At 39.2% G+C, this 27,559-nt stretch overlaps 1 protein-coding gene across 1 annotated transcript in view; it reads left to right on the top strand.

Annotated features, from left to right (window-relative positions):
• Window positions 1-694: 694 nt before the first annotated feature.
• The window catches only part of LOC108713567 (protein bassoon-like), a 191,920-nt gene continuing 165,055 nt past the window's right edge, over window positions 695-27,559 (top strand). Inside the window, exon 1 of the mRNA XM_041590758.1 lies at window positions 695-1,322. Within this exon, the coding sequence (XP_041446692.1) occupies window positions 1,162-1,322 (161 nt within the window). The 5' untranslated portion in view covers window positions 695-1,161. The remainder of the gene's footprint in view (window positions 1,323-27,559) is intronic.

Here is a 27,559-nt window from a genome sequence, read left to right as displayed (position 1 = left end):
CCCCCCCCAGCAGCCTAACAACAGAACAATGGGAAGGTAACCAGATAGCAGCTCCCTGACACAAGATAACAGCTGCCTGGTATATCTAAGAACAGCACTTAATAGTAAAATCCAGGTCCCTCTGCGACACATTCATTTACATTGAATATGAGAAACAACAACCTGCCAGAAAGCAGTTCCATCCAGGCCCGGATTTGTCGCAAGGCCACAAAGGCCCAGGCCTAGGGCGGCACGATTTCAGGGGCGGCATGCCACAAAGGCCAGGGCCTAGGGCGGCAAGTTGGTAGGGGCAGGATGTTGCCCAGCCGCTCGCTGAGGAACACTGGGGACGCGTAGCTCCTCAGTGCTCCAGTGTATCTGCTCTCATTAGAGCGGTGTGGGCATCAGGTGCTAGGACCACGTGGCATAGGGTCGCCCACTGCTGAAATCTGGCCCTGCCTACACACCAGTATTACAACTAAAAAAAAATACACTTGCTGCTTCAGGAATTAAAATTTATATGGTAGAGTGAGTTATTAGAGTGAATTTAGAAATAAAAACGACAGCATAAAAATCATGACAGAATCCCTTTAAAGCAGGGCAGGACAGTCCTGAACTAGAACGTCAAACAATTAAGGCAGCGCACCAAATTGGATGTCGACGTGCCCAAATTGGACTACAACCCCTCCGACCCCTTCCCGACCCCCCCCCCCCCCTTGGAGAAAAATTTGGCTCATTTTTGGTCCCGGGCCAAAAAAGATTGGGATCTCCTGCTTTAAAGCTGCTCATACAGCTCACTGCTTGTCATGTGCCACTTGCTCGGCCGAGTAGACCAGTGCTGGTCAGGTGACAATACGTAGAATACAGATTGCTTTACTACCATGATGGAAAGTGACTAAGAAATCCCAGCGCTGGGACATACTGGTACCCAGTTAGCTCCATCCTTTGCTTTCTGGAGGACTCGAGGACAGACACGTGAGGATGAGAGGACGTGCACGGCGACAGGCACGCGCCTCGGGAGCAGCAGGCTCGGGAGCGCGCCTGGGGTGATGGCGGAGGATCGTGTGAGTGAGTGAAGCGCTCGTTGTCTTCCTCTTTCCCAGCCTGTTCGGTGTGAGTGCAGCTCGACTCCCGCTTCCCTCCGACCCCTCTCCCCCTCTCCCCGCACACACTGACTGAGGCATGGGGAACGAGGCCAGCCTGGAGGCGGGAGAGGGTGGAGGGGGTGTCGGGCAGCCTCTTCCAAGTCCCGGGCCCGGGGGTTCAGCACCAAGCCGCGGACAGCTCCCAGGGCCCAGCAGCGCTGGAGCAACACCTGCCGGGACGCGCCATGGAGAATCCAGGTAAGAGAGACATGGGGGGACGTGTGGAGAGTCACACGGGGGGACAGAGAGAGGCATCAGCATTCAATACCCCCAGAGGCAGTGGAGGCATCTGACAGAAGGAGAGGGCAGTAGGGTTATCAGGAATACTGAGCCTGATTGTACAAATACACCTTCCGGAAGTCTCCTGCTGACCAGGCATGCTGGGAGTTGTAGTCAATTACAGGAGTGTGGACATTCCTCAATACACACCCTTTGCTACTTCCAGGAACAGACACACTGGCAGAAAGGACAAGATTATGCTCCACCCTCAGAGGGAAACTGGGGCACCGGGCTGCAATCCAGTGGCAGCTTCATACCAGCCAAATGTGTGATCCAAGCAGGGAGCCAGAGGCTGCCATTCATCTCAATGTACGAGCTGCTAGATGGGGATACAGGGAAGGAACTGATGGGCTGCTGAGGGCTGACTCACTGAACCAGTACTGGGCACTCTGCTGGGACACAATCTTATTTTAGGGTGAGGGGTACAACTATTCTCTCTTTCTCAGTAACTGTCACAGTGTTGCAATAATGTGTGTTCTCCCCTCCCAGTGTGTGGCAGTGCATTATCCCAGTTATGTGCCCTCTCCCCTCACCCATAGCTCATAGAACCCAGCCCTATATTATGTATAATGGAGATCTTCTTCCCTATACTCACACACACATGGGCCTCACCCTCCACTAATGCACTCACATGCTAGTTCATCAATATATTCACTCACATACACATGCTAGTTCATCAATATATTCACTTACATACACATGCTAGTTCATCAATATATTCACTTACATACACATGCTAGTTTATCAATATATTCATTCACATACACATGCTAGTTCATCAATATATTCATTCACATACACATGCTAGTTCATCAATATATTCACTTACATACACATGCTAGTTCATCAATATATTCATTCACATACACATGCTAGTTCATCAATATATTCATTCACATACACATGCTAGTTCATCAATATATTCACTTACATACACATGCTAGTTCATCAATATATTCATTCACATACACATGCTAGTTCATCAATATATTCATTCACATACACATGCTAGTTCATCAATATATTCACTTACATACACATGCTAGTTCATCAATATATTCATTCACATACACATGCTAGTTCATCAATATATTCATTCACATACACATGCTAGTTCATCAATATATTCACTTACATACACATGCTAGTTCATCAATATATTCATTCACATACACATGCTAGTTCATCAATATATTCATTCACATACACATGCTAGTTCATCAATATATTCACTTACATACACATGCTAGTTCATCAATATATTCATTCACATACACATGCTAGTTCATCAATATATTCATTCACATACACATGCTAGTTCATCAATATATTCACTTACATACACATGCTAGTTCATCAATATATTCATTCACATACACATGCTAGTTCATCAATATATTCACGCACATACACATGCTAGTTCATCAATATATTCACGCACATACACATGCTAGTTCATCAATATATTCACGCACATACACATGCTAGTTAGGCAGCACATTCACCTACATACAGGTTAGTTGGGCAGTACATTCAATTACATACACATGCTAGTTATGCCATTTTCCACTATCACTGTATTTACTCCGGCAAACACTTGCATGTTGTTTCCCTCCATCAGTATATTCAGTCATACACACACAGATACACACAGTATAATACCCCCTTCCACCACCCCACACACAGTACTTATGTCTCCCTTCATCCATCAGTACATGTAAGGGACATAAACTTTACTAATACGCAAACAGTATACAAGCTCCACTAACACACATCCTCCTCGTCCTATCCTTAACACAACAACTACATACACAACATGCAATCATCACCCAACATTAGTGTTACCCATCCTCTCAAGGACCATTACCTTCAAAACACACTCTCCCCTTCTCTCTCTCTCTCTCTCTCTCTCTCTCTCTCTCTCTCTCTCTCTCTCTCTCTCTCTCTCTCTCTCTCTCTCTCTCTCTCTCTCTCTCTCTCTCATACACACACACACACACACACACACACACACACACACTAGTTATGTCATTCTCCTTCCAGCAATACATTACTCAGACACATGTTCTAGTAATATCATCTTCTTCCAGTCAATACATTCACTCACATATAGATGCTAATTATATCAGCCCCTCCATTAGTAACCTCACTAACACACATGCTGGTTATGTCATTCTTCTTCCATCAATACATTCATTCACATACATGCGCAAGTTATACCACCCTCCCTCCACTGACTGATGTCCCACTATTACACCTTTCTATATATGATGATGGTGTTCATTAATGTAAATAGAGAAGCAGGGTTACAGGTGCAGGATTAGCACCTGGGGCCCCCACATTCTGGACCCACACCTGTGAGCCTTCTTCAAACACCTGTCCTTCTTGCTTCTTGCAGTCCCAGATGCAAATACACACTCTGCACCCCCAGTAGTTTTGCCAGTGATGATGATGAGTTAAGTCCTACCTCCTCCATATACACCCAGGGGTTACATTTGAACTACAATTTGTTAGTGGGGGGTTGGTGTAATGTGCGTGTTTGTGGGATTCAGGACTCTAGTTACTAGTATGTTACCCACCCTCCTTTATCATGCAACACAGCCAAGGATCACTGCCATACAAACACACCCCAGTCATTTCTCTCCCTCTTCTAGAGCACAGTGCAAACAGTACTGGCACCCTTATGTATGTTTACCCATGTCTATTTATTATAGTTGTTTATAGGCAACACACTAAACACAATATAACAAAAGAATAGTTCCAAACAAATCTATATACAGTGCTGTAGTTTTTTTTGTCCATCCCTATTTCACAGAACATGGGGTATCCTGTATAATGTACATTCCCCTCCCACTACTAACACAGACCCCATGAACATTTCTCCCCCCCCCACCATCTCAACAAGCACTGCACAGGCTATGCTCTCCAATTGACACACACATACACAAACACACAAGGATACAGCACAGAGATTGGTGCCTTCTGTGGGACATGTATCTGTTCTATAGAACTGTCCAAATATTACCCTTGCTATGAGGGCTGGCCTGTCAGTGACTAAATCATACCAATATGTCTTTTGATACAGTTATTTATTTATTTTGTATACAATACTCTGAGTATTTACCTTGTAATCATTGTGCTTAGTACTATTCTGTAACATTGTGTAAATGTGCATGTGAACCGCTCACTGTTCATATTCCTATTTCTAAATCTATTCATTGCTATGGGAATATATCAGAATAGGACCTATCTCATTGGCTTAGCAGGGCAAATCTACCTTCAATTTCCTTATCATCCTTAAATTGACTGATTCCTACTGGCATTCATATGTTTCACATGAGGTTCATATTTGCGATGTTTCCCTTTAATATGGAAATCAAATCTACCATTGTACAGTGATTTGTCGATACTCCAAAGAGCTTGATTTTTCCCCTGATTCAACAATTTTGCGTTGCAGGCAAATCTGAATGTTCAGGGTTAATCATGCATATTAAATATGGTAATTAGTCCTGTTTCATAGGCTTTTGACAGTATCAGAATGAGCATCATACAGATTCACAGGTCGGGTTCATTTGTTTAGTGGCCAAGGTTTCAGATGATGGATCCTGGGAAGTGGGGGCTGCAGTGTAATCTCTCCTTTATCCCTCACTTGATTTTTCCATTCATTGGATTTTTATGGAACTGATTGTAGACGGATGGAATTAACCCATGGCTGTTATATGGAGTGAAACTGGTCAAATGCATGTTCCATTTCCTTCATTCTTCTGGGGGGGCATTTCATCTGGAGGGAAGAAAAATAAAAAAAGGAGGGGAAAGAAAAAGAACAGACGTGGAACAGATTTGCATGAAAAAGAAAAGTGAGGGTGGAGAGATCTGAAATGCATTGGCAAGCGGAGTGGGTATAAGCAAAATGAGACAGCACCTAAGGCAGTGGCAGATAGAAGAGAAATATATAGAGCAATATAAAGGAGAAGTCATTTAGTACAGTGGCATAATAAAGACGTGGCACCCGTGTTTTTGCACCCTACTATTCACATTCCAGTTATAATTCAGTTCAGTTTTAATATTATGTAATGTTCTGAGGGGAAGTGAGAAAGCTGGGGTGATATCATACAAAGAGATCTGGTTCTGGTATGTGATCACATCATTTAGAGAGCGAGAGAGAGAACAAACATTACAGTGGGACGTTATTATCCAGTGCATTATCCAGCTTTTTGCTTATAATGGAAAAAAGAGATATGAGAACTGGCTTTACTGCAAATCACTCTCACCAAGAGTGCAGTTAGAATCGTGTATTTCACTCTTCTGGGTCAGCGCTATTTGCTGTCCATGCTGAAATATAATGCATATTTTGCCCTCACTGGATGATTTCTCATGTTATTTGTATGGCTGCTTAAAGCTAATGCATAGGATGTCTCTGGGGGTTAAGGGGGAAAAAGATGTTTGTTTTTTTTTAAATAAATATTAGGCATGCTGCACCCTTTAAAGCAGGGTTCTCATGTATGTACTGCAGTCAGATGGAGAGAAGGCAAACAGGAGAGAGCTCTGAGAGTGGATGAGAGGCTGACTGCAATGCCAGCACATCTCTACCTTTCTGTTTTTGTATGATTGAAATAAACCATGGCACAAACACTACAACTATAACTAGAGATGCACCGAATCCAGGATTCGGTTCCTGATTCAGCCATGATTCAGCCTTTTTCAGCAGGAATTGGATTTGGCGAATCCCTCTCCCCAGCCGAACCGACTCCTAATTTGCATATGCAAATTAGGGGTGGGGAGGAAAATCGTGTGACCTTTTGTCACAAAACAAGTAAAAAATGTTTCCCCCTTCCCATCCCTAATTTGCATATGCAAATTAGGATTCGGTTCGGTATTCGGCCTGATCTTTCGTGAAGGATTCAGGGATTCGGCCAAATCCAAAATAGCGGATTCGGTGCACCCCTAACTATAACACATGTGTATATTGCCTGTATGATTAATCTGGAAGGTTCTGATTCAGAGAAGCTTTAGTTAAAAGCCTGCAGCTTGCTTACATGTCCGGGAAAGCGCCTGGTTGAACCGTGTTGAACGGCTACTGCCAGCATTACACTGAAGCCATAGACTGTGATAAGAGTTGTATTTGAACAACATTCTCAGCTCAGAAACAAATGTGGGCAAACAGGGGCCTTCAAGATGCTGTTGAACTACAGTTCTTAGAATTCCATTGGCCACCCCTTGCACATGGAGAAAAAAAGACATTCAAATTATTACAGCTATGAGACCTATTATCCAGATTGCTCAGGACCTGGGGTTTTCCAGATAAAGGGGTCTTTCTGTAATTTGGATTTGTTGAACAACATTCTCAGCTCAGAAGCAAATGTAGGCAAACAGCAGCCTTCCAGATGCTATTGAACTACAGTTCTTAGAATCCCATTGGGCACCCTTTGTACATGGAGAAAAAATGGCATTCAAATCGTTACAGGTATGAGGCCTATTATCCAGAATGCTCAGGACCTGGGGTTTCCCAGATAAGGGAGTCTTTATGATTTCTATACTTTAAGGGGCCAATTCAATCACTTCGAGTGAAAGCTTCGAAGGTAAAAAACTTCGAATTTCGAAGTTTTTTTTGGGCTACTTCGACCATCGAATGGGCTACTTCGACCTTCGACTACGACTTCGAATCGAAGGATTCGTAGTAAAAATCGTTCGACTATTCGACCATTCGACCATTCGATAGTCGCAGTACTGTCTCTTTAAAAAAAACTTCGACCCCCTAGTTCGCCATCTAAAAGCTACCAAAGTCAATGTTAGCCTATGGAGAAGGTCCCCATAGGCTTGGCTAACATTTTTTGATCGAAGGATATTCCTTCGTTCGATTCGAAGGATTTAATCGTTCGATCGAAGGAATTATCCTTCGATCGTTCGATCGAACTATCTGTGCTAAATCCTTCGACTTCGATATTCGAAGTCGAATGATTTTAATTCCTAGTCGAATATCGAGGGTTAATTAACCTTCGATATTCGACCCTTAGTGAATCGGCCTCCAAGTCTACTGACAATTATTTAAACATGAATTCAATCCAATGGGATTGTTTTACCTCCAATAGGGATTAATTATATATTAGTTGGAATCCGGTATAAGGTACTGTTTTATTATTACAGAGAAAAAGGATTATTTTTTTAATTATAATTAAAAAAAATCTTAATTGTGTGGTTCAAATGGAGTCTATGGGAGATGGCATCCCTGTAATTCGGAGCTTTCTGGATAACATGTTTCCGGATAACCAATCCCATACCCGTACTATTATATATAATGATTTTGTAGTTTCATAAACTGCAATATAATGGAAGCCAGTGCCCAGCACAGTTATTTAAAGTAACTGTTATATATTCGTCTTTTGGGTACAGATGATGAACTTGGGCCCTAATATACAGTATCTTGTGTAGAATATTCATGATTCACCAGCAGTGGGCCTGGAACCCTTTGTACATCACAATAGGGATAGGTGGATGTGAGTTTTTGGCTGTAACCTATGTAATGCAAAGTTCATTGCCAAAGTCTTGCAATTAAAGTTGTATCTATAAGGCACTGAAATAATATAATGCTTAGTTTATGCAGTCCTGACATTTGCATGTGTATTCACTAGTATCCAGCCAATAACGATGTGTTGCTTACACTTCTACCATAATGGTGACCTGAAATCATCTCTGAACAATTGCAGAGCACCGCCTCCATTCAAAGCCTTTATACTTTGAAAACCACAAAGAGGAGAGATCTGCAGGGTTTTCTTCTGTTCTTTAGCATGCATATAGCTGGTTTTATGCAAAGAGCTGAGTGCTAAAAGAGGTATCTTTATAGTCTTTATGCCTATAGAGGAGCAATATATTGTACTAGGATGAGTACAGTAGACTTCCCTGTGTTTGGTGCATGGCTTGTGTAAGTAAATGAGCCTACAGGAAACATGTTGAGCTCTAATGACTTTACTAGGCATTTATGAATTTACTGAATATTTTTGAATAATGTTCTGCACACAATATGAGCTGTATATGCAGTATCTGTATAATCTATGAATATTCAGATTTTTCAGAGATTATCAGTGGGAATGGAAAGCAGCTGTGGAAATTGCAGAGAAAGGCCGTTGATATCATGGCACATTCAGCGCATCTTTAGTATCTTTATCAAACTTTAAATAGCTATTTAGCATGTTGCTGATTTGCATACATTAGTATAACAATGTCTCCGCAGCTCATTGATGGAAAAAAAATAACACAAATGGATTTTGTAAAGTGTTTTCCAGAGCCATTGGGACTGTGCACAGTATCATAATGATGCTTTTCAGACATTAAATGGGGACCTTTTAAACAGTGGCATTACCAAATGAGGCGAGGAACACGCTCTGGTAAATACATTAAACATTATGGTGTCAAGGCTTTCTGTCTTTCCTTGAAACGTTTCATTGATTATGGAATAAGGAGCTGATGATGGTGTGGGAGGGTAAATAAGGGTGCACTTTGTTGCTTCTTGGGGAGGGGTGAATGTCATGAATGGGAGTACCAAGTTATTTGCATGTAATGATAAGTCATTATCTTTTTTGTATAATTAGAATTTTATATAATTACAAGTACAGCTGCACAGAATGCATAGTTACTGATTAACCCACTGGCTAACATTATTTTGACATATTGTTTTACAGATCTATAAGTGCTCTGCCTTGTCCTTGGATGGTACTTATGGGATATGATATTTATCATATGAAAGGGTTATGTAGGGCATGATGTCAAGTTTATTTACCTCTAGATTCATGTGTTTTTGTAAATGGGCAAACATTCTCTTTAGGCTGTTCTCTAGAATCACCTTTAAAGGAGAACTAAAGCTTAAATAAAAAAGTAGTAAAACATGTTGTACATTATGTTTTGGGCTTCTGTACCAGCCCAAGGCAACCACAGCCTCCAAAGATGCCCCAGTAGTTCCCCATCTTCTTTTCTGCTGATTCACTGCACATGCTTTTAATAATCAGTCCTGTAGCATCAGCTTATATTACAGACCAACCTAATTTTCTGCTTGATAATTAGTGACAACCCCTAAGCTTAGCTTCTCAACAGCTGCTCAGAGCCCACTGAGCATGTGAGTGTTGCAGACACTTTTCAAGATGGTGACCTCCTGTGACTAGTTTGAAGTCCTAGATGATTGCTAGATGATTGCTGCTATTAAGAAGCTGACACTTTAGGCTGGTGCAATAAGTTCATTACATAAAATATGGCATTTTTAGCCACATTCATTTTTAGGGTTTAGTTCTCCTTTAAGGCCAAAAGTTGGATAGAAGGGCAAGGCTTAGGACAGGGGGAGAAGATGAAGGTGGAGCAGAAAAGTAGTTTGGAAAAGGGGATACACAGTAAATAAAAGTAATGTGACAATATTGAGAGAACATTGATGATATTAAAGAAAGAACATTAATGGGGTTGAAAGGTTGGGTTAAGGTAGTTGAGAAAAAAACAAGGCAATGCATTAAGTGCTGGTAATAAAATTCAGAACATTAGAGCTAATGGTAAAAGGGATAGAATGTACTGGATACTGAAACTACAACACCCTCCGCATACTATATTTATCGGTCAGTCTTCCACTTTCTCTGTACTTGTGGACAGGTGTTTTGATGTTCTGCACAACATGTTGTCCTGAAGGAATCTTCAGCTGGTTCCTGACTTCTTTTATTTGGTTATTATTCCACCTGCTTTGGTGTCTTGTGTCCATTCTGACATTGCTGCCTGTGTCTGGCTAGTGCAGATTTTCATGTTACTATGTTTTAAAGTTAAAAAAAATAGCTGTTGTATGGAGAGGCATGAGTGACCCCAGTAAAGGTACAAGAAGACTCTTATACGCAACCATCCCAACAATCAATTACATGGAAGGCAAATGAGTTCCTTCAATGGAAGGTGAAAACCATTTAATTAGCATATGTTTGTTGGATTTATTTTACCTTCCTAAATCAATGGTTTAGTCTGTTTATACCATTGCCCAGTCCTGGGGTGAAGACTATGACACTTTTATTCTAGAATTCCACAGCTAGAAGTCTGTTACTTTGGATCAGTGGCATATAACCGAAAGTCAAAGTATCAATATGAGTTTGGCTCTATCATTCAAGCAGAACAAGATGAGAGGAGAGACACTCAACTGCATGATGCTGAGTCCATCTTTATTTCAAGTGATAGACAACAGCAGTTTGAAGGCACCAAACACAGTGCTGATGTGTTATAAATTCTGTCTTTTCAGTCCAAATCCAGGTGGATCTTCAGTACAATGCCTGCCCCTGGTGCATGCCATAAAATGGAACACCCAGATTTTCAGGACACTGCATCAATACCATCTTGCCTGTTGTGTGTGTGTGGCATGCCCAAAAATACGCTTTAATCTATTGAGAGAAAAGATATTTCTAAACAACTTTCTGGTACATTAATTGCACATTTTCAACAATTGAACATATGTGTAAAAGTAATTGCAGTTGAAAGAGTATCCATATGTTTTTTCTATTCTTTGCACAAACTGTCTTGCCTAATTATGTATTTAGAAGTTTGCATTTAATGTGCATAGTATGGGCTGAAGGGGGATGCCTTGTGCAGATAGGGTTAATATTCCCATCAGAGCTGCTACTGCCTTAAAAGGGATGTGCTCCCACACTCATGGGGGTAAATTTATCAAAGAGTGAAGTTCCGCCACCAGAGTGAAATTCCGCAGCTCTCAATTCATTTCTATGGGATTTTGAAAGGCGTATTTATCAATGGGTGAAAGTGAACGTTCACCCTTTGATAAATACGCCTATAAAAATCCCATAGAAATGAATGGAGAGTGGCGGAATTTCACTCTAGTGGCAGAACTTCACTATTAACTTCACTCTTTGATAAATATACCCCATTGTCTCTTCCTTGGATGTCTGGAGAAAACAGGTCTTTCTTGTGTCTCTGGAGGAGAAACATAGTTCCTAGTGAGTGAAAAGAAGCCTAAGAGAGAACCAAGATGCATATGGAGTCTGAAACAGAGAGAGTATCCGAGATTGAGAGACAAAGGGGTAGTTAAAGAGTGAAGTTAATAGTGAAATTCCGCCACTTCCCATTCATTTCTATGGGGTTTTTAAAGGCGTATTTATCAAAGGGTGAACTTTCACTTTCACCCATTGATAAATACGCCTTTCAAAATCCCATAGAAATGAATGGAGAGCTGCGGAATTTCACTTTAGTGGTGGAACTTCACTCTTTGATAAATTTACCCCATAGAACAAAGGGAGCCTGAGTTTGCTTGAAGAAGTGAGTGCCAAGGGTCCGGTGGCTGTGCCTGGAGAAAGGCAGTGTTGAGAGAAAGTGCAGCAGTGAAGCTGACTTGGAAGAAAGCTGTGTGGCCTGGTTGAAAGAGAGACGTTATCTCTAAACTGTGAGTAACAGAGTGCTGACCTTATGGTGGTCCAGAGTCTAGGAATGGCCTGAGGAAGGCAGGAAGACTTTAATCTCATCTGTGAGAGAGACTGTTCTTTTAATTATGTAAATGATTAAAGGCAAATTCTTATTATTCAATATTTTTTGTGTTTCTTTCTCTTCCTTTTAAAAAACCTACTTACCTACCATTACAAAACTAATCTTCCCACACACGTTGCAGAAACCAGCTCTACCTGCGCCAATATGTCAACTCCCATAACGCCTTGCGTGCTTCTTCAGAAGTCTGTACTCTGTTTATCAGCTGGCTTTCAGTAGTCAGATGAAGCAGTGCAGAGGCTAGCCAGTTGTAAGCATGAGCATATGTCTAAGCTTCCTATATATGTAAAATGACAGGGGTGGAACTAACATATTTGTTAATTGACTGTGGCGGACTTAGCTGAAGTAAAGCAGCCTCTTCCCGTTGGCTGTAACACAGTGTTGACATATATAGAGGGCTGATAGAGCAATATGCAGAGCATTGTTGGGGACTCCATCTCCATATACAGGTAATTCTAGTAGCTCAATAGAACTTTGAACCTAAAGCCTGATTCTCTTTTAATGACTGGACTCATCACTATGACAGAACAGCTGAGACCTCATTGATCAGTCTGATTTGTATAAAAACCAAACCAGAAAGAACACGTTTGCTCCTCTCTAATGACATGTAGTGTGTCTCACAGCCAACTTGTACCTGGAAAGGGTTAAGGGGGAGCTGAGTATTCTATTGATTTTAGAAAAACTGAAGAAATTGGCATTCTGCTCGAAGGCAGTATACATTCTAAACATTATACATCTGCTGTGTATCTTTACCAAAACACCAACCAAGGGATGATGCAGATGTGACTTGCATTATATTTTGCAATTTCACAGAGATCCCTATGTGGTTCATTGTTTTGCCGAAGATCCTTGAATGACCCAACAGAGCCCAATACAATTTTGAGATGCGTGTGTTTCTTGCCATAGTGCAATGCTATTTTCAAACCCTCAAGGACAATTAGACACAATGCAACAGCTTCACGGGTATGTTAAAATGCAGCGCAAAGTTCACGGTTATTGTTTCTCTCTAATATTTTAAAGCAAGGTCACCAGCTTGAAGGGTTTGATCTATTTCACCTTCTCCCTGAATCACAGTTTCTCAGGCTTTTGATTGAAGCTGAATAGGTTCAGAGACAATACAGAATACCTGAGCACCACAGTCATTTTAATCATATAAATTGATACTGTGTTCAATCCATCAGCAATGAATGGAAGGAAAGAAATACCTTAGTACCTTTCATAGTTCTAATATGTCTCTCACACCTGTACATATTGTTCTGCCACTAAGATGTTAAAATATGTTAATATATTATGTATATATATATATATATATATATATATATATATACAGTATATATATATATATATATATATATATATATATATATATATATATACACTCAAGAATGCTTGGGGCCTGGGGTTTTCTGGATAAGGGATCTTTCTGTAATTTAGATCATCATACTTCTAACACATTTAGGGGCCGATTCACTTAGGGTTGAATATCGAGGGTTAATTAACCCTCGATATTCGACTAGGAATTAAAATCCTTCGACTTCGAATATCGAAGTCGAAGGATTTAGCGCAGATAGTTCAATTGAACGATCGAAGGATAATTCCTTCGATCGAACGATAAAATCCTTAGAATCGAACGATACGAAGGATTTAAATCCAACGATCGAATGAATATCCTTTGATCAAAAAAAGTTAGGCAAGCCTATGGGGACCTTCCCCATAGGCTAACATTGACTTCGGTAGCTTTTAGATGGCGAACTAGGGGGTCAAAGTTTTTTTTAAAGAGACAGTACTTCGACTATCGAATGGTCGAATAGTCGAATGATTTTTACTACAAATCCTTCGATTCGAAGTCGTAGTCGAAGTAGCCCATTCGATGGTCGAAGTAGCCCAAAAAAACTTCGAAATTCGAAGTTTTTTACCTTCGAATCCTTCACTCGAAGTTAGTGAATCGGCCACTAAAACATTAAAGCGGTTTTTCACCTTTGAATTAACTTTTGCAGAGAATTTGCACTTGATTTGAATTGTGTATTTAAGGTTTTTGAGTTATTTAGCTTTTTATTCAGCAGCTCTCCAGTTTGTAATTTCAGCAATCTGGTTGCTAGGGTCCAAATTGTCCTAGCAACCATGCACTGATTTGAATAGGAGACTGGGATATGAAAATAGAGAGTACCTGAATAAAAATATGAGTAATCAAAGTAGCAATACCAATTTGATGAACAACCCCTTTAAATAAATCCAGTAGGATTGTTTTGCCACCAATATGGACTCACGCAGCTTAGTAAGAATCAAGTACAATGTTTTATTACTACAGTGGAAAAGGAATTATTTTTAAAAATTATAATTTTTTTCTTAAAATGGAGTCAATAAAAGATGGTCCTCTTGTACTTTCTGGATAATGAGTTTCTGGACCAGAGATCCCCATACCCGTATCTATGTACAAGCTTTGAGAAAACCAAGGAATTTGCCAGTGCTATGGAGAATTCCACTAGTATCCTGATCGACTTGCAGTGGCATCATAGAATGTTAAATGGCTTTGTTGGAGAGTTATAAAGCAGTTAAAAAGAGCTCTCAAAGTGACATGGGACCTTCCTTTTTCCTCCATGCTCTTCCTTTTTACATAGGTTATGCCTTATTAATAATTAGAGTTCCATTTCCATTAATTCTCACTCTAACAGGCTACTTCAATTAAAAAAACAACAACTTTTTTTTTGGTGAACAGAACTTAAAGGGATCCTGTCATCAGAAAACATGTTTTTTTCAAAACGCATCAGTTAATAGTGCTACTCCAGCAGAATTCTGCACTGAAATCCATTTCTCAAAAGAGCAAACAGATTTTTTTATATTCAATTTTGAAATCTGACATGGGGCTAGACATTTTGTCAATTTCCCAGCTGCCCCTGGTCATGTGACTTGTGCCTGCACTTTAGGAGAGAAATGCTTTCTGGCAGGCTGCTGTTTTTCCTTCTCAATGTAACTGAATGTGTCTCAGTGGGACATGGGTTTTTACTATTGAGTGTTGTTCTTAGATCTACCAGGCAGCTGTTATCTTGTGTTAGGGAGCTGTTATCTGGTTACCTTCCCATTGTTCTTTTGTTTGGGGAGTGGGGTGATATCACTCCAACTTGCAGTACAGCAGTAAAGAGTGATGGAAGTTTATCAGAGCACAAGTCACATGACTTGGGGCAGCTGGGAAATTGACAATATGTCTAGCCCCATGTCAGATTTCAAAATTGATTATAAAAAAATCTGTTTGCTTTTGAGAAATGGATTTCAGTGCAAAATTCTGCTGGAGCAGCACTATTAACTGATGCGTTTTGGAAGAAAAATTCCCATGACAGTATCCCTTTAATGGGTTGAAAAGACAATACAATATGCATGGCTTTTATATCAATGAACATGCTCTTACAGATGAGTGTTTGAAGCTGCGCTCCCTTGCTAGTAGACGCATTCAGTTTTTTTCAATGGGGCTGCATGTAGACGCCGAACGCAGATTGAGACGCAACATGCTGCATTTTTCCTGCGTTCGGTGCCTACATGCGCCTGTGTGAGTACAGCCCCATTGAAAAAAACTGAATGCGTCTCTTCCTGCGCTCCCCTGCGGCTGAATGCATAAAACCAGAACGCAGGGGAGCCCTATAGTCAGTAATATAACATCTGCTATACATTGCATTGGTTTAAAAGTTGTTTGGAAATGTAATTGCTATTAAAAGCAACACCAGCCTGGCTGTTCTCAATCTCTGCATTCCTGATTCCTAAATGAATGTAGCAGCTTGTTAACAAGCCTGGTGTTTCAAGAGTCGGACCTGACAACATAAAGGGATCAAGAAACGCTGCTTTCAAAAGCCATTACATTTCCAAATAGCATTAAAGACACTGAACGTGTTAAATGAACGTATATTGGAAAGTTGCTTAGACTGAATGATATTTTCTTTTGGGTGGAGGGCCTCTTTAAAGCATCTGTGAATATCAATGATGTAGGCATATAGCAGATTACAGAATTCTGTAAGGATGCCATACCAACAGTCTTTGTAGGACTTTGCTTGTATATCTGTTTGAAGAATATAATTAGGCTGCCGGTGTTAAAAATACTTCTGCTTGTTCTATCCTCTTTTTATTAGATCCCCAGAGATACATCTTACATCTGTAGAGTAGGTGTGTTAGTATAGCCGAGCCAACATCCCTCACGTTTTTATGGTACCTTTCAACACATCCAAAAATATATTATAATGTGTTAGGCTGGCACAGAGAGAGAATGAAACATTACTCGTTCTGCATTATAGAGCCTCAGTCACACATTGAACAGAGGGTCAGTACTGATGATTAAAATGCAGCCATGAGAAACCCTTAAATCATTTATTGAGTCGTAGCTGATAGCTGTAGAACACACATATCTGAATATTAGAACAGCATTCTCATTTTAAATGCACATAAACATAAAAAATATAGCAGAAATGACTTTTATGGGATGTATTATCAGTTACAAGAAGTTTTTTTTTAGCTTATGCATTATATATAAAATGTATTTCTACGCATTGCCATTGTTATTGCCCAGTTATTGTTGGTAAACATTATTTGTATTATTAAATGCCATTTATCTGTAATTAAATAAATATGTAAGGGAATGGAATCTTTATAAAGCTCATTTAAATGCTTGGGACCCATGTTTTTCTTGTTAAGTTTTTCTGTGAAGTGGAATACTATGCCAAAAATAGCATTGCTTTTCCATCAGTATGGTTTTGAACTAGCTTAGGGCTCTTACAGACGAGCGTTTTTACCTGCGCAGGAATAGACGCATTACATTTTTTCCAATGGGGCTGTACTCACACAGGCATGTGTAGGCGCGGAACGCAGAAAAAATGCAGCATGTTGCGTCTCAACCTGCGTTCGGCGCCTACGCGCGCCTGTGTGAGTACAGCCCCATCGGAAAAAATGTAATGCGTCTATTCCTGCGCTCCCCTGCGGCTGAACGCAGAAAAACGGAACGCAGGGGAGCGCAGGTAAAAACGCTTGTCTGTAAGAGCCCTTAGTCCACATTGAATACAAAGTATAGGTATGGAATCTCTTATCAGGAAACCTGAAAAAGGTATAGGGTCTGTTATCTGGAAACTCAGATAACCCAGAAAGCTCCGAATTACGGAAAGGCCGTCTCCCATAGACTCCATTTTATCCAAACAATCCAAATTTTTTAAAATGATTTCTTTTTTTCTGTAATAATAAAACAGTACCTTGTACTTGATCCAATCTAAGATACAATTAATATTTACCAGAGACAGAATGTGATTATTTAATGTTTACACGATTTTTTATGTTCATGATATGAAGATCCAAATTACGGAAAGACCCAAGGTCCTGCGGATTCTGTATTCAGAAAGCTCCAAATTACAGGGAGGCCATTTTATGAAAATAATTCACTTTTTTTTTTTAAATAAAAAATATTATTTCTCTTTTCTCTGTAATAATAAAACAGTACCTAATAGTTAATGATTACTAAGCTACATGAATCCGTATTGGTGGCAAAACGGTCCTATTGGATTTATTTAATGTTCAAGTGTTTTCTAGTAGACTTAAAACACGAAAAAAAAACACATCCCATGAATTTGGATGATCCCATACCTGTACTGTCTTCGCTATAGCACATGTTGTTCACATGTCACTAGCGAGAAATGTCATTGCGGTATTTCAGAGCTACCTGGATAATTGGTTTGTAAATGATACAGTAGATCTCATACTTTTATACATTTGTTATAGTTAGCACTATCTATAAATTACTTTTATGTGATTTTGCTTTTAATAACTAAATAAGTAAATGGATAAATTACCAATGGCTTGTTCTAAACTAAGCAAAACAATGATAAACCTGATTATTGATTTAAATGTAATAGAGTAAGAATGCAGAGGTCATTCTATATAAGAGAGAGAGAGATTGTATTTAATTTTACTGGTATAACATTGTCTTTGTGTAAAATGTTGTCTAACAGAATATATGCTTATTGAAGCATTGTGTTGATAATGGTATTTTTATTGTGATAAGTGCACAATGGGATACTTTATATATTTATTTTTTTTATTTCTTAAAGTGATGCTATTGTTACATAATTTTTCATTTTAAAATATTTTTGTTTCATTTTTAATCAACAAATTACTGCTGCCCAAGTCTCTATTGCTAAATGCAGCAGTTTTCTTTGATTTATACAATTTAATAATAATAATTTGGTATGGGATCCCTTATCCAGAAAGCCATAATTCAGAAAGCTCCGAATTAGGGAATGGCCATCTCCTGTAGACTTCATTTTATCCAAATAATCCAATTTTTTAAAAATAATTTCCTTTTTCTCTGTAATAATAAAACGGTACCTTGTACTTAATCCAAACTAAAATATAATTAACTGTTGGGTGAAAAGCCAGACTTAATTAATCCATATTGGATGAAAAGCCAACCTATTGGGTGTATTTAATGTTTACATGATTTTGACAAACATTCTGAATAACAGGTCATATACCTGTAATTTAAATTTTAATGAAGTGTAACACCCTCTTGGCCACCCCTCTGGTGCCAAGGTTGTACTCTGTTTACCAACTCAGGTCCTGAGTTCCCTTTGCAAGTTGAAAGGTACTGGGAATTCTTCTCATGGCAGTGCCTCCACCTAATGGGATCTGGGAATGTACCTGCAGGTGTCCCCATTAGGAAAACATTCAATACACACACTTGCTTTATAAAAATATCAACTTTATACAAGGAAGTGCACTGTACTGGCTCCCACATGGCAGGAACACAAACAGCCTGTGAAACAATACAAGCCCAGCTGGATCCTTTCCCTTTCCTCTACTCCCCACAGGCAGACTCACTCAAGGGCTCACACACAGAGCTGGCAGGCTCACACAGAGCCGAAACAGGCATCCACAGCGATGATAATCTTTATCCAAGAAATGCAGCTTTGATAAATCCATAGCTGAACTGTAGCTCCCAGCACTGCCTATAGCGCAAGCAGTTTTGGAACTCAGGAGCTTTAGACCCTTCTGATCGAGCTCCCAGGCATGGGGTCACCTACCCCAGCCTCAGAGGCCTCCTGCCTCTACATCTTGGCTGCTGAATTCACTCTCTCCTCCAAGAAGTAACATCTAGCAGTAAGACAGCAGAAATCTGCAATGGCTGTCTGAGCACGTGGCTCTCCCTTTTATAGTAAATGCTCTGGCCCCAGCCCCTGGGTTTCTGATTTATCAAAGTTTCTTAAGGTGTAGCCTCCGGAGATTCCAAACCAAAGGTTGAGCTCCATTCGCCCAAAATTTTTTATTCATAATGCTAATGACTTTGCCTGTAAACCACCCCTGCAGATGTGGTACAAGCGTAGACCTCCCTAATCCTTGACAAGATCATGTATTAAAGATTATCTTTCTCTATGGTAGCCAAGGGGGGGGGGTGGTCATGCTGTTTAATCCAAATGTGTTCAAAAGAATAAAAGATTAGCCCATGTTCGATCATTTAATTCATTAAGTAGCATGGATATTTTTGGATGCTGGAAATGTCATTCTTCGGCACAGCAGCAAACATATCATCTATGGCATATTTTTAAAACATGGTTTGAAGATTTTGTTGGTGGAGCTCAAACCACTGATATATATTTATAATAAACGTGACAGATCTATTCTACGTGTTAGATGTCTACGTAGACTGTGGATTCTTATTAGATTATTGATAGCGTTTCCTGAATGGAAAGGCCAGTGAACTTTAATACAATTACTGTGTCCAAAAGATTTGTTTATTAGATAAATTGTTGAAGTGAGTTCGGAAATAAGCTCTGTGCGAACAGGGTAAATTAGCACCTTGTCAGACAAGTGTTAAGATAGAATCACACAAATGTGAGAAAAGGGGATACTAAATGGCTATATACACATTAAACATTGTCTTTGGGAGCTGTGATAATGTTGTATCCCTGTTAAAGGAGCAATGACGCTCAAAAAAAACCTTCAGACCTCTTTATTAACAGTTCAATTTTATTGCACTGTGTCTTCCTAACTGTCATTTCTATTAAAACATGCAATTCCTAAATGTCCTGTATATAGGAAATTTCAATTCAATTATGTGACCAGACCTTTAGAAATGTCAAGCTGCAATCTGAGATGTCTACTAACCCCATGTCATTATCGTGATAATAGGCCATTCCAGACATTTTGGAGACCATATTTCATGTTATTTGAGTGAAGAGGAATCAGTTTTTTTTAAAAAATCTAGGACTGGATAATTAGCAGCCTAATGACATGGTGGTTAGTTGACATAGCTGTGCAAATCATATATTGTTTGGGGGAAAATATACCCACTTTTTTGACATGAGCTCATTCAGTTGGGCTCATGTTGAAAAGGTGAATAAACACTATCTGAACTTTCAGATATTGATATAAATGTATTTAATTTCTACAGACACATACACAATTCCACAAATTGAAAGGAAACCATTATCTACTGATGCATAAGAACTAGTGATGGGCGAATTTGTCCCGTTTTCGATTTTGACACCAGCGACAATTTAAAGTCAATGGGCGTCCATTATTGGTGCCTGTGTCGGAATTGTCGTCGGCGAATTTTCGGGGCAAATCCGCAAATTTATTCGCCAACAGTGAAATGTGCAAATTCGCCCATCATTATAAGAACCATTTCATAACCTATTTTAAACTGGCCGTAGATGTGTAGATGTTTTTTTTATGTTCCCACGATGATCGTTCTTTCCAATGGACTGACCTGCTACTAACCATTCAGATTAAATAAAGTAGATAATAAAAAGAACAACTCAGACAATTCTATGGCCATTAATTGACAGGTGGCAATCGTACAAAAGTTATGTCCAACAAAAACTAGTGACAGCCATTGATATTGTCATATATATATATATATATATATATGTATACAGTATATATATATATATATATATATCAATACATGCAGAGAAATCTTTATAACCTGTCCAATTGACTAAACGGCTGATCACCATGGTACGAGAAATGTCAGGACGATCCACCCACGGCCTGAAAATTGTATGAATCTTCTTTTCGTACGACAATATCTTTGCGTCTATGGCCAGTTTTAGGCTCACAGAGTCATTCAGTCTCACCCTCACCTTTTACCATTGTAAAGTGATGGATTCTGCTATCCAAAATGGGTGGTTCATAGACTCTATGGAAAGCAGGAGGGACTTCGAGTCCCAGAATCCATCACGCCACAGTAAGAAAAGAAGAAACGGGCTGAATGACACAGTGAGCCTAAGGGGGTTGCGCAATGGTACTTACAAGTCAGAGTGGTTTCCTTTCAATTCAGCATTTATTGTATTTATGCCCCCTTTTCACTTTAAATAACTGAATGACCTTATTTCTAAGGGGTATATTTTCTTTTTAAAACCTATTGATATCTCTCTCAGCAAGTACTAATCTAGGAAATTTTAAACCGATCCAAATGGTTTGGAGGATTTACTGAATAATGCTGGGCCAATTCTAGCCCATGTTCTGGTTTATGTTCATACTGTATGTCAGATACATCCCCAACTTTATGCAAGCAGAGGGGGCAGCTCAGAGAAGATGCTAGGACATGATGATACTAGAAGATAAGTCAGCCAGAAGACCAGATAGCATTCAGCACTGATTGTTTCCTAATTAAAGTTGTAAATGTTATATATCTATTTCTATATTTCTATATCTATATTGTCATCCACCTAGTACAAACATTACACACATATTTAAACAAAAATTCATTCACCACCTTATCTAGTGAACTGACAGGCCATGTCTGCATATTCTTTGTTTCGGCAGGAGGTCTATCCATGGCTATTTTTAGATGTGATGGAAAGTATAATAACAATTGATCATACCCATTTCTTACACTGCAGTGATCTGTTGACCGCACGCAAGGCTAATTTATCTGCAGCATTATTATAGAACATTGCTCAGCCTTCATCAGAAATAAAGAGAAACCCTAAAGGCAGCTGCCAAATAATGGTTTGATACCGACAGCTAAACAAAAGTACTGTATGACTGCATTGTCTAACCTACTGGATAAAAGAGAACCTTGCAGTGTATGGAGTATGCTCATTCACGCATTAAGAGTTATAATTTCTAGATAGGGTTAATACTAACGTTCTTAGCTGCCACAAACCAGCTGATAACCTCATACATACATGTGCACATGTGGATTATCAGTTGGCATTTCTCAGCAGTTTTTGTTATTCCATGCACTAAACTGTGCAAATGTTGGAAATGAAGTACTTTCATTTTCCTGGTTCTTTTTGGATTGGGATGAGGTACTGTATATGGAGCTGAATGGGAACCTTTGCTATTATAATAATCCACTTGATTGTAACACATTTTAATAAACCTGTTTCACAAGTATTTTTTTTAGATATATTTAAAGGACAAAGAAAGTCCATTTCACTGGGGGTGCCTAACCCCCCAATGAAATAAATGAATGTTTTCCATTACATCTGCTCTTGATTTGTAATAGCAACTGTTCCGTCTTAATTTGATTAGTCCACTGATAAAGCCCCCTATACAAAGGACTTGTCAGTGTCTATAAAACAAAGACATAAGCTGTAAGTTACAGAGGGTTGGGCTTGTTTATGAGGAGCTCATTATCTCTTTTCAGACAAAACGTTCCTAATTACTGGGAGAAAGAAGGGTAGGTTGTAAGAGTAAAACAATACAAAGAGTAAAACATTTTCTAGTTCATAATGTTAATCCAAGAAACAGGTTTCTTTCCAACATGGTGTCCAGGTCACATACAGAAGAGAGACCTATAATGTTTCAATTATTATTGTAGGGACTTATACAGTTAAATTCTCCTACTTCCCCACCTATGTATGTTACTGTGTCCTGCCTTTACTCTAAATAAAAGTAGGACTTGCTCTTACTTCCTGCACTCCATCCTACCCGGAGCTGGATCAGCCGGAGGACCTAAGGTGGATGTAGGCCTCAATAAAAGAGTGCATGTGAGCCTAATAACCAAAGCCTTAAATAAGCCAGGCAACAGGGACATTGAATGAGGCATGGAAAGTATATATGCCTTATATATGCCTGCAACTGACTCCTGTCCTTAGTCTAAATAAGAGTAGGACTTGCACTTACTTTCTGCACTCCATCCTAGCAGGAGGTGGAACAGCCAAAGGGTCTGAGGTGGATGTAGGCTTCAATAAAGCCTTAACTAAGTTGGGTGACGGGGCTCGTTGAATGAGGCATGAAAATGATATATAGGTATAGGACCTGTTATCCAGAATGCTCCGGACTTGGGGTTTTCCATATAAGGGGTATTTCTGTCATTTGGAACTTCATACCTTAAGCTTGCTAAAAATAACTTAAACATTAAATTAACCCGATATGATTGTTTTCCTACCAATAAGGATTAATTATATGTTATTTGACAACAAGTACAAGGTACTGTTTCATTATTATAGAGAAAAATTAAATATGATTTAAAAGTTTGAATTATAGAATTAAAATGGAGTCTATTAGGGCAACCTTCCTGTAAAAGAGTATCCTGTATAACCGGTTTCTGGATAACAGATCCTATACCTGTAGCAGAATTCCATTTAGCACACTCTATGTCCCTCTGTCATATAAACCTTATGCTTATGGTACTAGTGACTTTATGGGTTTGGCTGGTGCTTTTTGAGTGCCCAGCTGGAGCTTCAGCATGACTGAAAGTGGCTGATGTATATTTTAAATTCACATTCAGGAGTTTATTTACTAAACTCCAAATGCAAAAATCACGAAAAATTCATAATTTTTTGAATAAAATCAGACTTTTAAAAAATCACAAATTTTTCGGATTGTTTTTTTAAGTCCTGAGGTCTGAATCTGAAAATCCGGCATCTCAGATGTGTCAGGGGTTGCATATAAGTCAATGGGAGACGTCCCAATAATTTTATGATGTGCGCTGGGTTTCTTGCAATACCCCGAAGTTTTCGAGTGAAAAAAATAGTGACAAATCGTGAAAATCGAGAAAATGTAATAATAAATAAGCTTAAAAAACCCGAGCGGATTTGATCGGAGTTTGTAGCAGAAAATATTGAGATAAATTCGGACTTTGATAAATAACCCCCTCAATGTATTTTGGCCATGGTGATACTAAAATTGTGCACCCTATAAGCCTGAAGGCATTGGCAACTGCTTTCAGTATAGAAATGATGTTTTAAATCAACTGCATGGAACAGGAGAAGGGCCAGGGGAAACCATCATTGCAATTAACAGCATATTAGGGGTTGTTGCTGTGATGAGATCTGTGCTATTAGGACCCACTTGGACAGGCTGCTAATCACTCCACTCCTTTGTCACGTGTGGCACTTATTGTGCATATTTGTACTGCAGCTTCAGGCAAGGAGGGTCTCTGGGGCCTGGCTGGACAGCTAATGGGTTTAATTCAAGAACAGGCCGTCAGCAGGCAAAGTACCTTGGGTGTCTGCAGTGTACACCAGACACGTTGCTTAAGAATATCTAGATGATTCCTGGCCACATGCCCGTGCTTTCAGCTCTCAATTCAAAGCTAACCTGCAGCCACCTGCTTCACAGGTCCCCATGGATTTGTTGCTGTCTCCTTCTCACCTTGCCTGTGCAGCTGTAAGATTCATTGCGCAGTTCTTGAGAAAAGGGAAACTGATGTAATCACCACTACCTGCTATGGGGCTACATGGGAACAAAAATTAAAAAAAATTATATACAGGTATGGGATGCATTATTCGGAAACCCGTTATCCAGAAAGTTCCATTTTACGGACAGGCTGTCTCCTATCGGCTTCTTTTTATCCATATTATCCAATTTTTTAATAAGTATTTCCTTTTTCTCTGCAATAAGAAAACAGTACCTTGTACTTGATCCCAACTAAGATATAATTAATCCTTATTGGAAGCAAAACCAACCTTTTTGGGTTTATTTCATGTTTACATGATTTTCTAGTAGACTTAAATTATCCCTTATCCCAAAAACACCAGGTCCCGAGCATTCTAGATAACAGGTGCCATGCCTGCATATCCTTGTGCTAATAAATTCATTATTTCTCTGTTTTAAAGATATCTTTGAGGGTAGGTGGGATATAGCAGAATTAACCTCTTTGATTTTGTATAAGATTAGGTCATGAGGGATGGAGCCAGAACTCCTAATTGAGGGCTCTAAATGTAACATGTGGTATCAAATGTAAGAGAAAATGTACTGCATGTAGTGTGATTCCAACGATTACTATCGGTTGCTATCTGTCAGTAACAAATTAATTTATAATACACAAGAGCCATGAATATCCTATAAATTATATCCTTATAAACGGTGCTTAGTGATCATCGTTTATAATCAAAAATTAGTGATGTCATTTCTTCACATGAAACTTGTCTATTATAATAAATAAAGTACCCCCTGTTGCAAAATATGAGGATGTTAGAAGTCACCTCAGAATTCCATGACCTGTATTTATTATTAATATATACATATATTATAAATGAAAAGGTATATACATGAAAGGGTAAGGTTTGATTTTTCAAACATAGGCACTAAATTGTACAGTGGCTGATGAAAACTGAGCAGCGATTGGTTTTGAACCGTCTACTACAAGTAACAATGAAAGCAAGTACACGATTGGCTGAAATTGAAACCTGTACTTGTGCAACTTTAATAATTATGTATGTAAATGAGCTCTAAAAAGCCTATATGAAGCTGCCCCACTTATGCCTTCATAGAGGTGGAGTTCTTTTTGACTTCTTTAAGGCAATATTGAGCAATTTCATGCATCTGCATTGTCCAAGTCTATATCTAATGTATCAATAACAGCAACGTGGCATTTCCTTGGCTGTTGATTGTTGAATTATATTCAACCTTATTCTATAACTAAATACTGTACCTGCCTGAAGATTCTCTGTAGGGGGATAATTCAACAGCTTCGTACAATAAGATAAACCCTTTCAGAAACTTGAAGATGGCATTTCCATTCTTCTGATCTCAAGAGATACTTATTGATGAATATGTGTGCAGACCATTATGTATCTAGACAACCTCCTTAAGCACCACTTCTCCATTGTAAACAAGCCCACGTTGGACTACCTGTCTTCAGAACTAAGATCTTTTCCGTTACTTACTCTAACTGATTGCCCTTCTCTGTCCCTGTCTCTGGTGTTTTGAGTCTGGCAACTCAGTAATTCAGGTGCAGATTCTGAACCGTTACAATTTTGCCACATTTACAGTAGTTGATACATTTCTCAGCACAATCTCTGGAGTATCAGCAACTATTGTATCAATTCTAACAGCTGCCTTTACTGAAACTCAGGGATTCTGCTCAGCAGGGACAATGATAAGAAAGGGATCAACTAAATGTATCAATTTAGAACAGTTCACAGGGTTGTGACCCCCCTCCCAGAGCTGCTTTAGAATATGACACGTTACATTTCAATATTAGAAAAATGGTCACAAATAGAAAATAGAAAGTAATTGGAAAAAGTCTTTATTTCTGTCTGAAACCAACTGATCTGAAAAAAATGTTGGAAGGTGAACACCCCTTTAAAGAAGAAGGAAAGTCGTTTACCCCCAAGTGAATGTATTTACTTAAAGGGATCCTGTCATCAGAAAACATGTTTTTTTCAAAACTCATCAGTGCTACTCCAGCAGAATTCTGCACTGTTATCCATTTCTCAAAAGAGCAAACAGATTTATATATTCAATTTTGAAATCTGACACGGGGCTAGACATTTTGTCAATTTCCCAGCTGCCCCTGGTCATGTGACTTGTGCCTGCACTTTAGGAGAGAAATGCTTTCTGGCAGGCTGCTGTTTTTCCTTCTCAATGTAATTGAATGTGTCTCAGTGGGACATGGGTTTTTACTATTGAGTGTTGTTCTTAGATCTACCAGGCAGTTGTTATCTTGTGTTAGGGAGCTGTTATCTGGTTACCTTCCCATTGTTCTTTTGTTTGACTGCTGGGGGTCGGGGGGAGGGAGGGGGGTGATATCACTCCAACTTGCAGTACAGCAGTAAAGAGTGATTGACGTTTATCAGAGCACAAGTCACATGACTTGGGGCAGCTGGGAAATTGACAATATGTCTAGCCCCATGTCAGATTTCAAAATTGAATATAAAAAAATCTGTTTGCTCTTTTGAGAAATGGATTTCAGTGCAGAATTCTGCTGGAGCAGCACTATTAACTGATTCTTTTTGATTTTTTTTTCCCATGACAGTATCCCTTTAACTGAAACCCTGGGCCGGTGCTCCTATCAGCAGAAAACCGCACCAGCCCGGGGTTATTCCAGTGAGCACCACCAAGTGGTAAAAGACTTTCCTTCTCCTTTAACAATAACCTGCAAAAAGTCAAACAAACTTAATTGGTATCAAATTTATCCACATGAGTAAATGACACAAAGCAGCAGTTCTCAGGTTGTTATATTTCATGTTCAGCTGGTATTTATATTTCTATAACACTGAATAAACAACCTTCTAGGGTTTTTATATGTCTTGTCCCGGACAGTTAGCAGATAAGAAAGAAACCAAATAGTTATTGGGATGAAGGTCTGCACTTTGATAACTGGGCTTTGAATGTGTTCTCTAAAATGATTGTTTCCTTGATATTTTAATAGTTATACGTGAATGATAGAGCTGAGAGAGAAATAGCGGGGTGCATTTTGTAAGATTATTATGCAGCAGTAATACGTCAAT

This window comes from Xenopus laevis, chromosome 4L (genome assembly GCF_017654675.1).
Source record: "Xenopus laevis strain J_2021 chromosome 4L, Xenopus_laevis_v10.1, whole genome shotgun sequence".
Classification (NCBI taxonomy): Eukaryota; Metazoa; Chordata; class Amphibia; order Anura; family Pipidae; genus Xenopus; species Xenopus laevis.
This window is presented reverse-complemented; position numbering and strand designations above follow the sequence as displayed.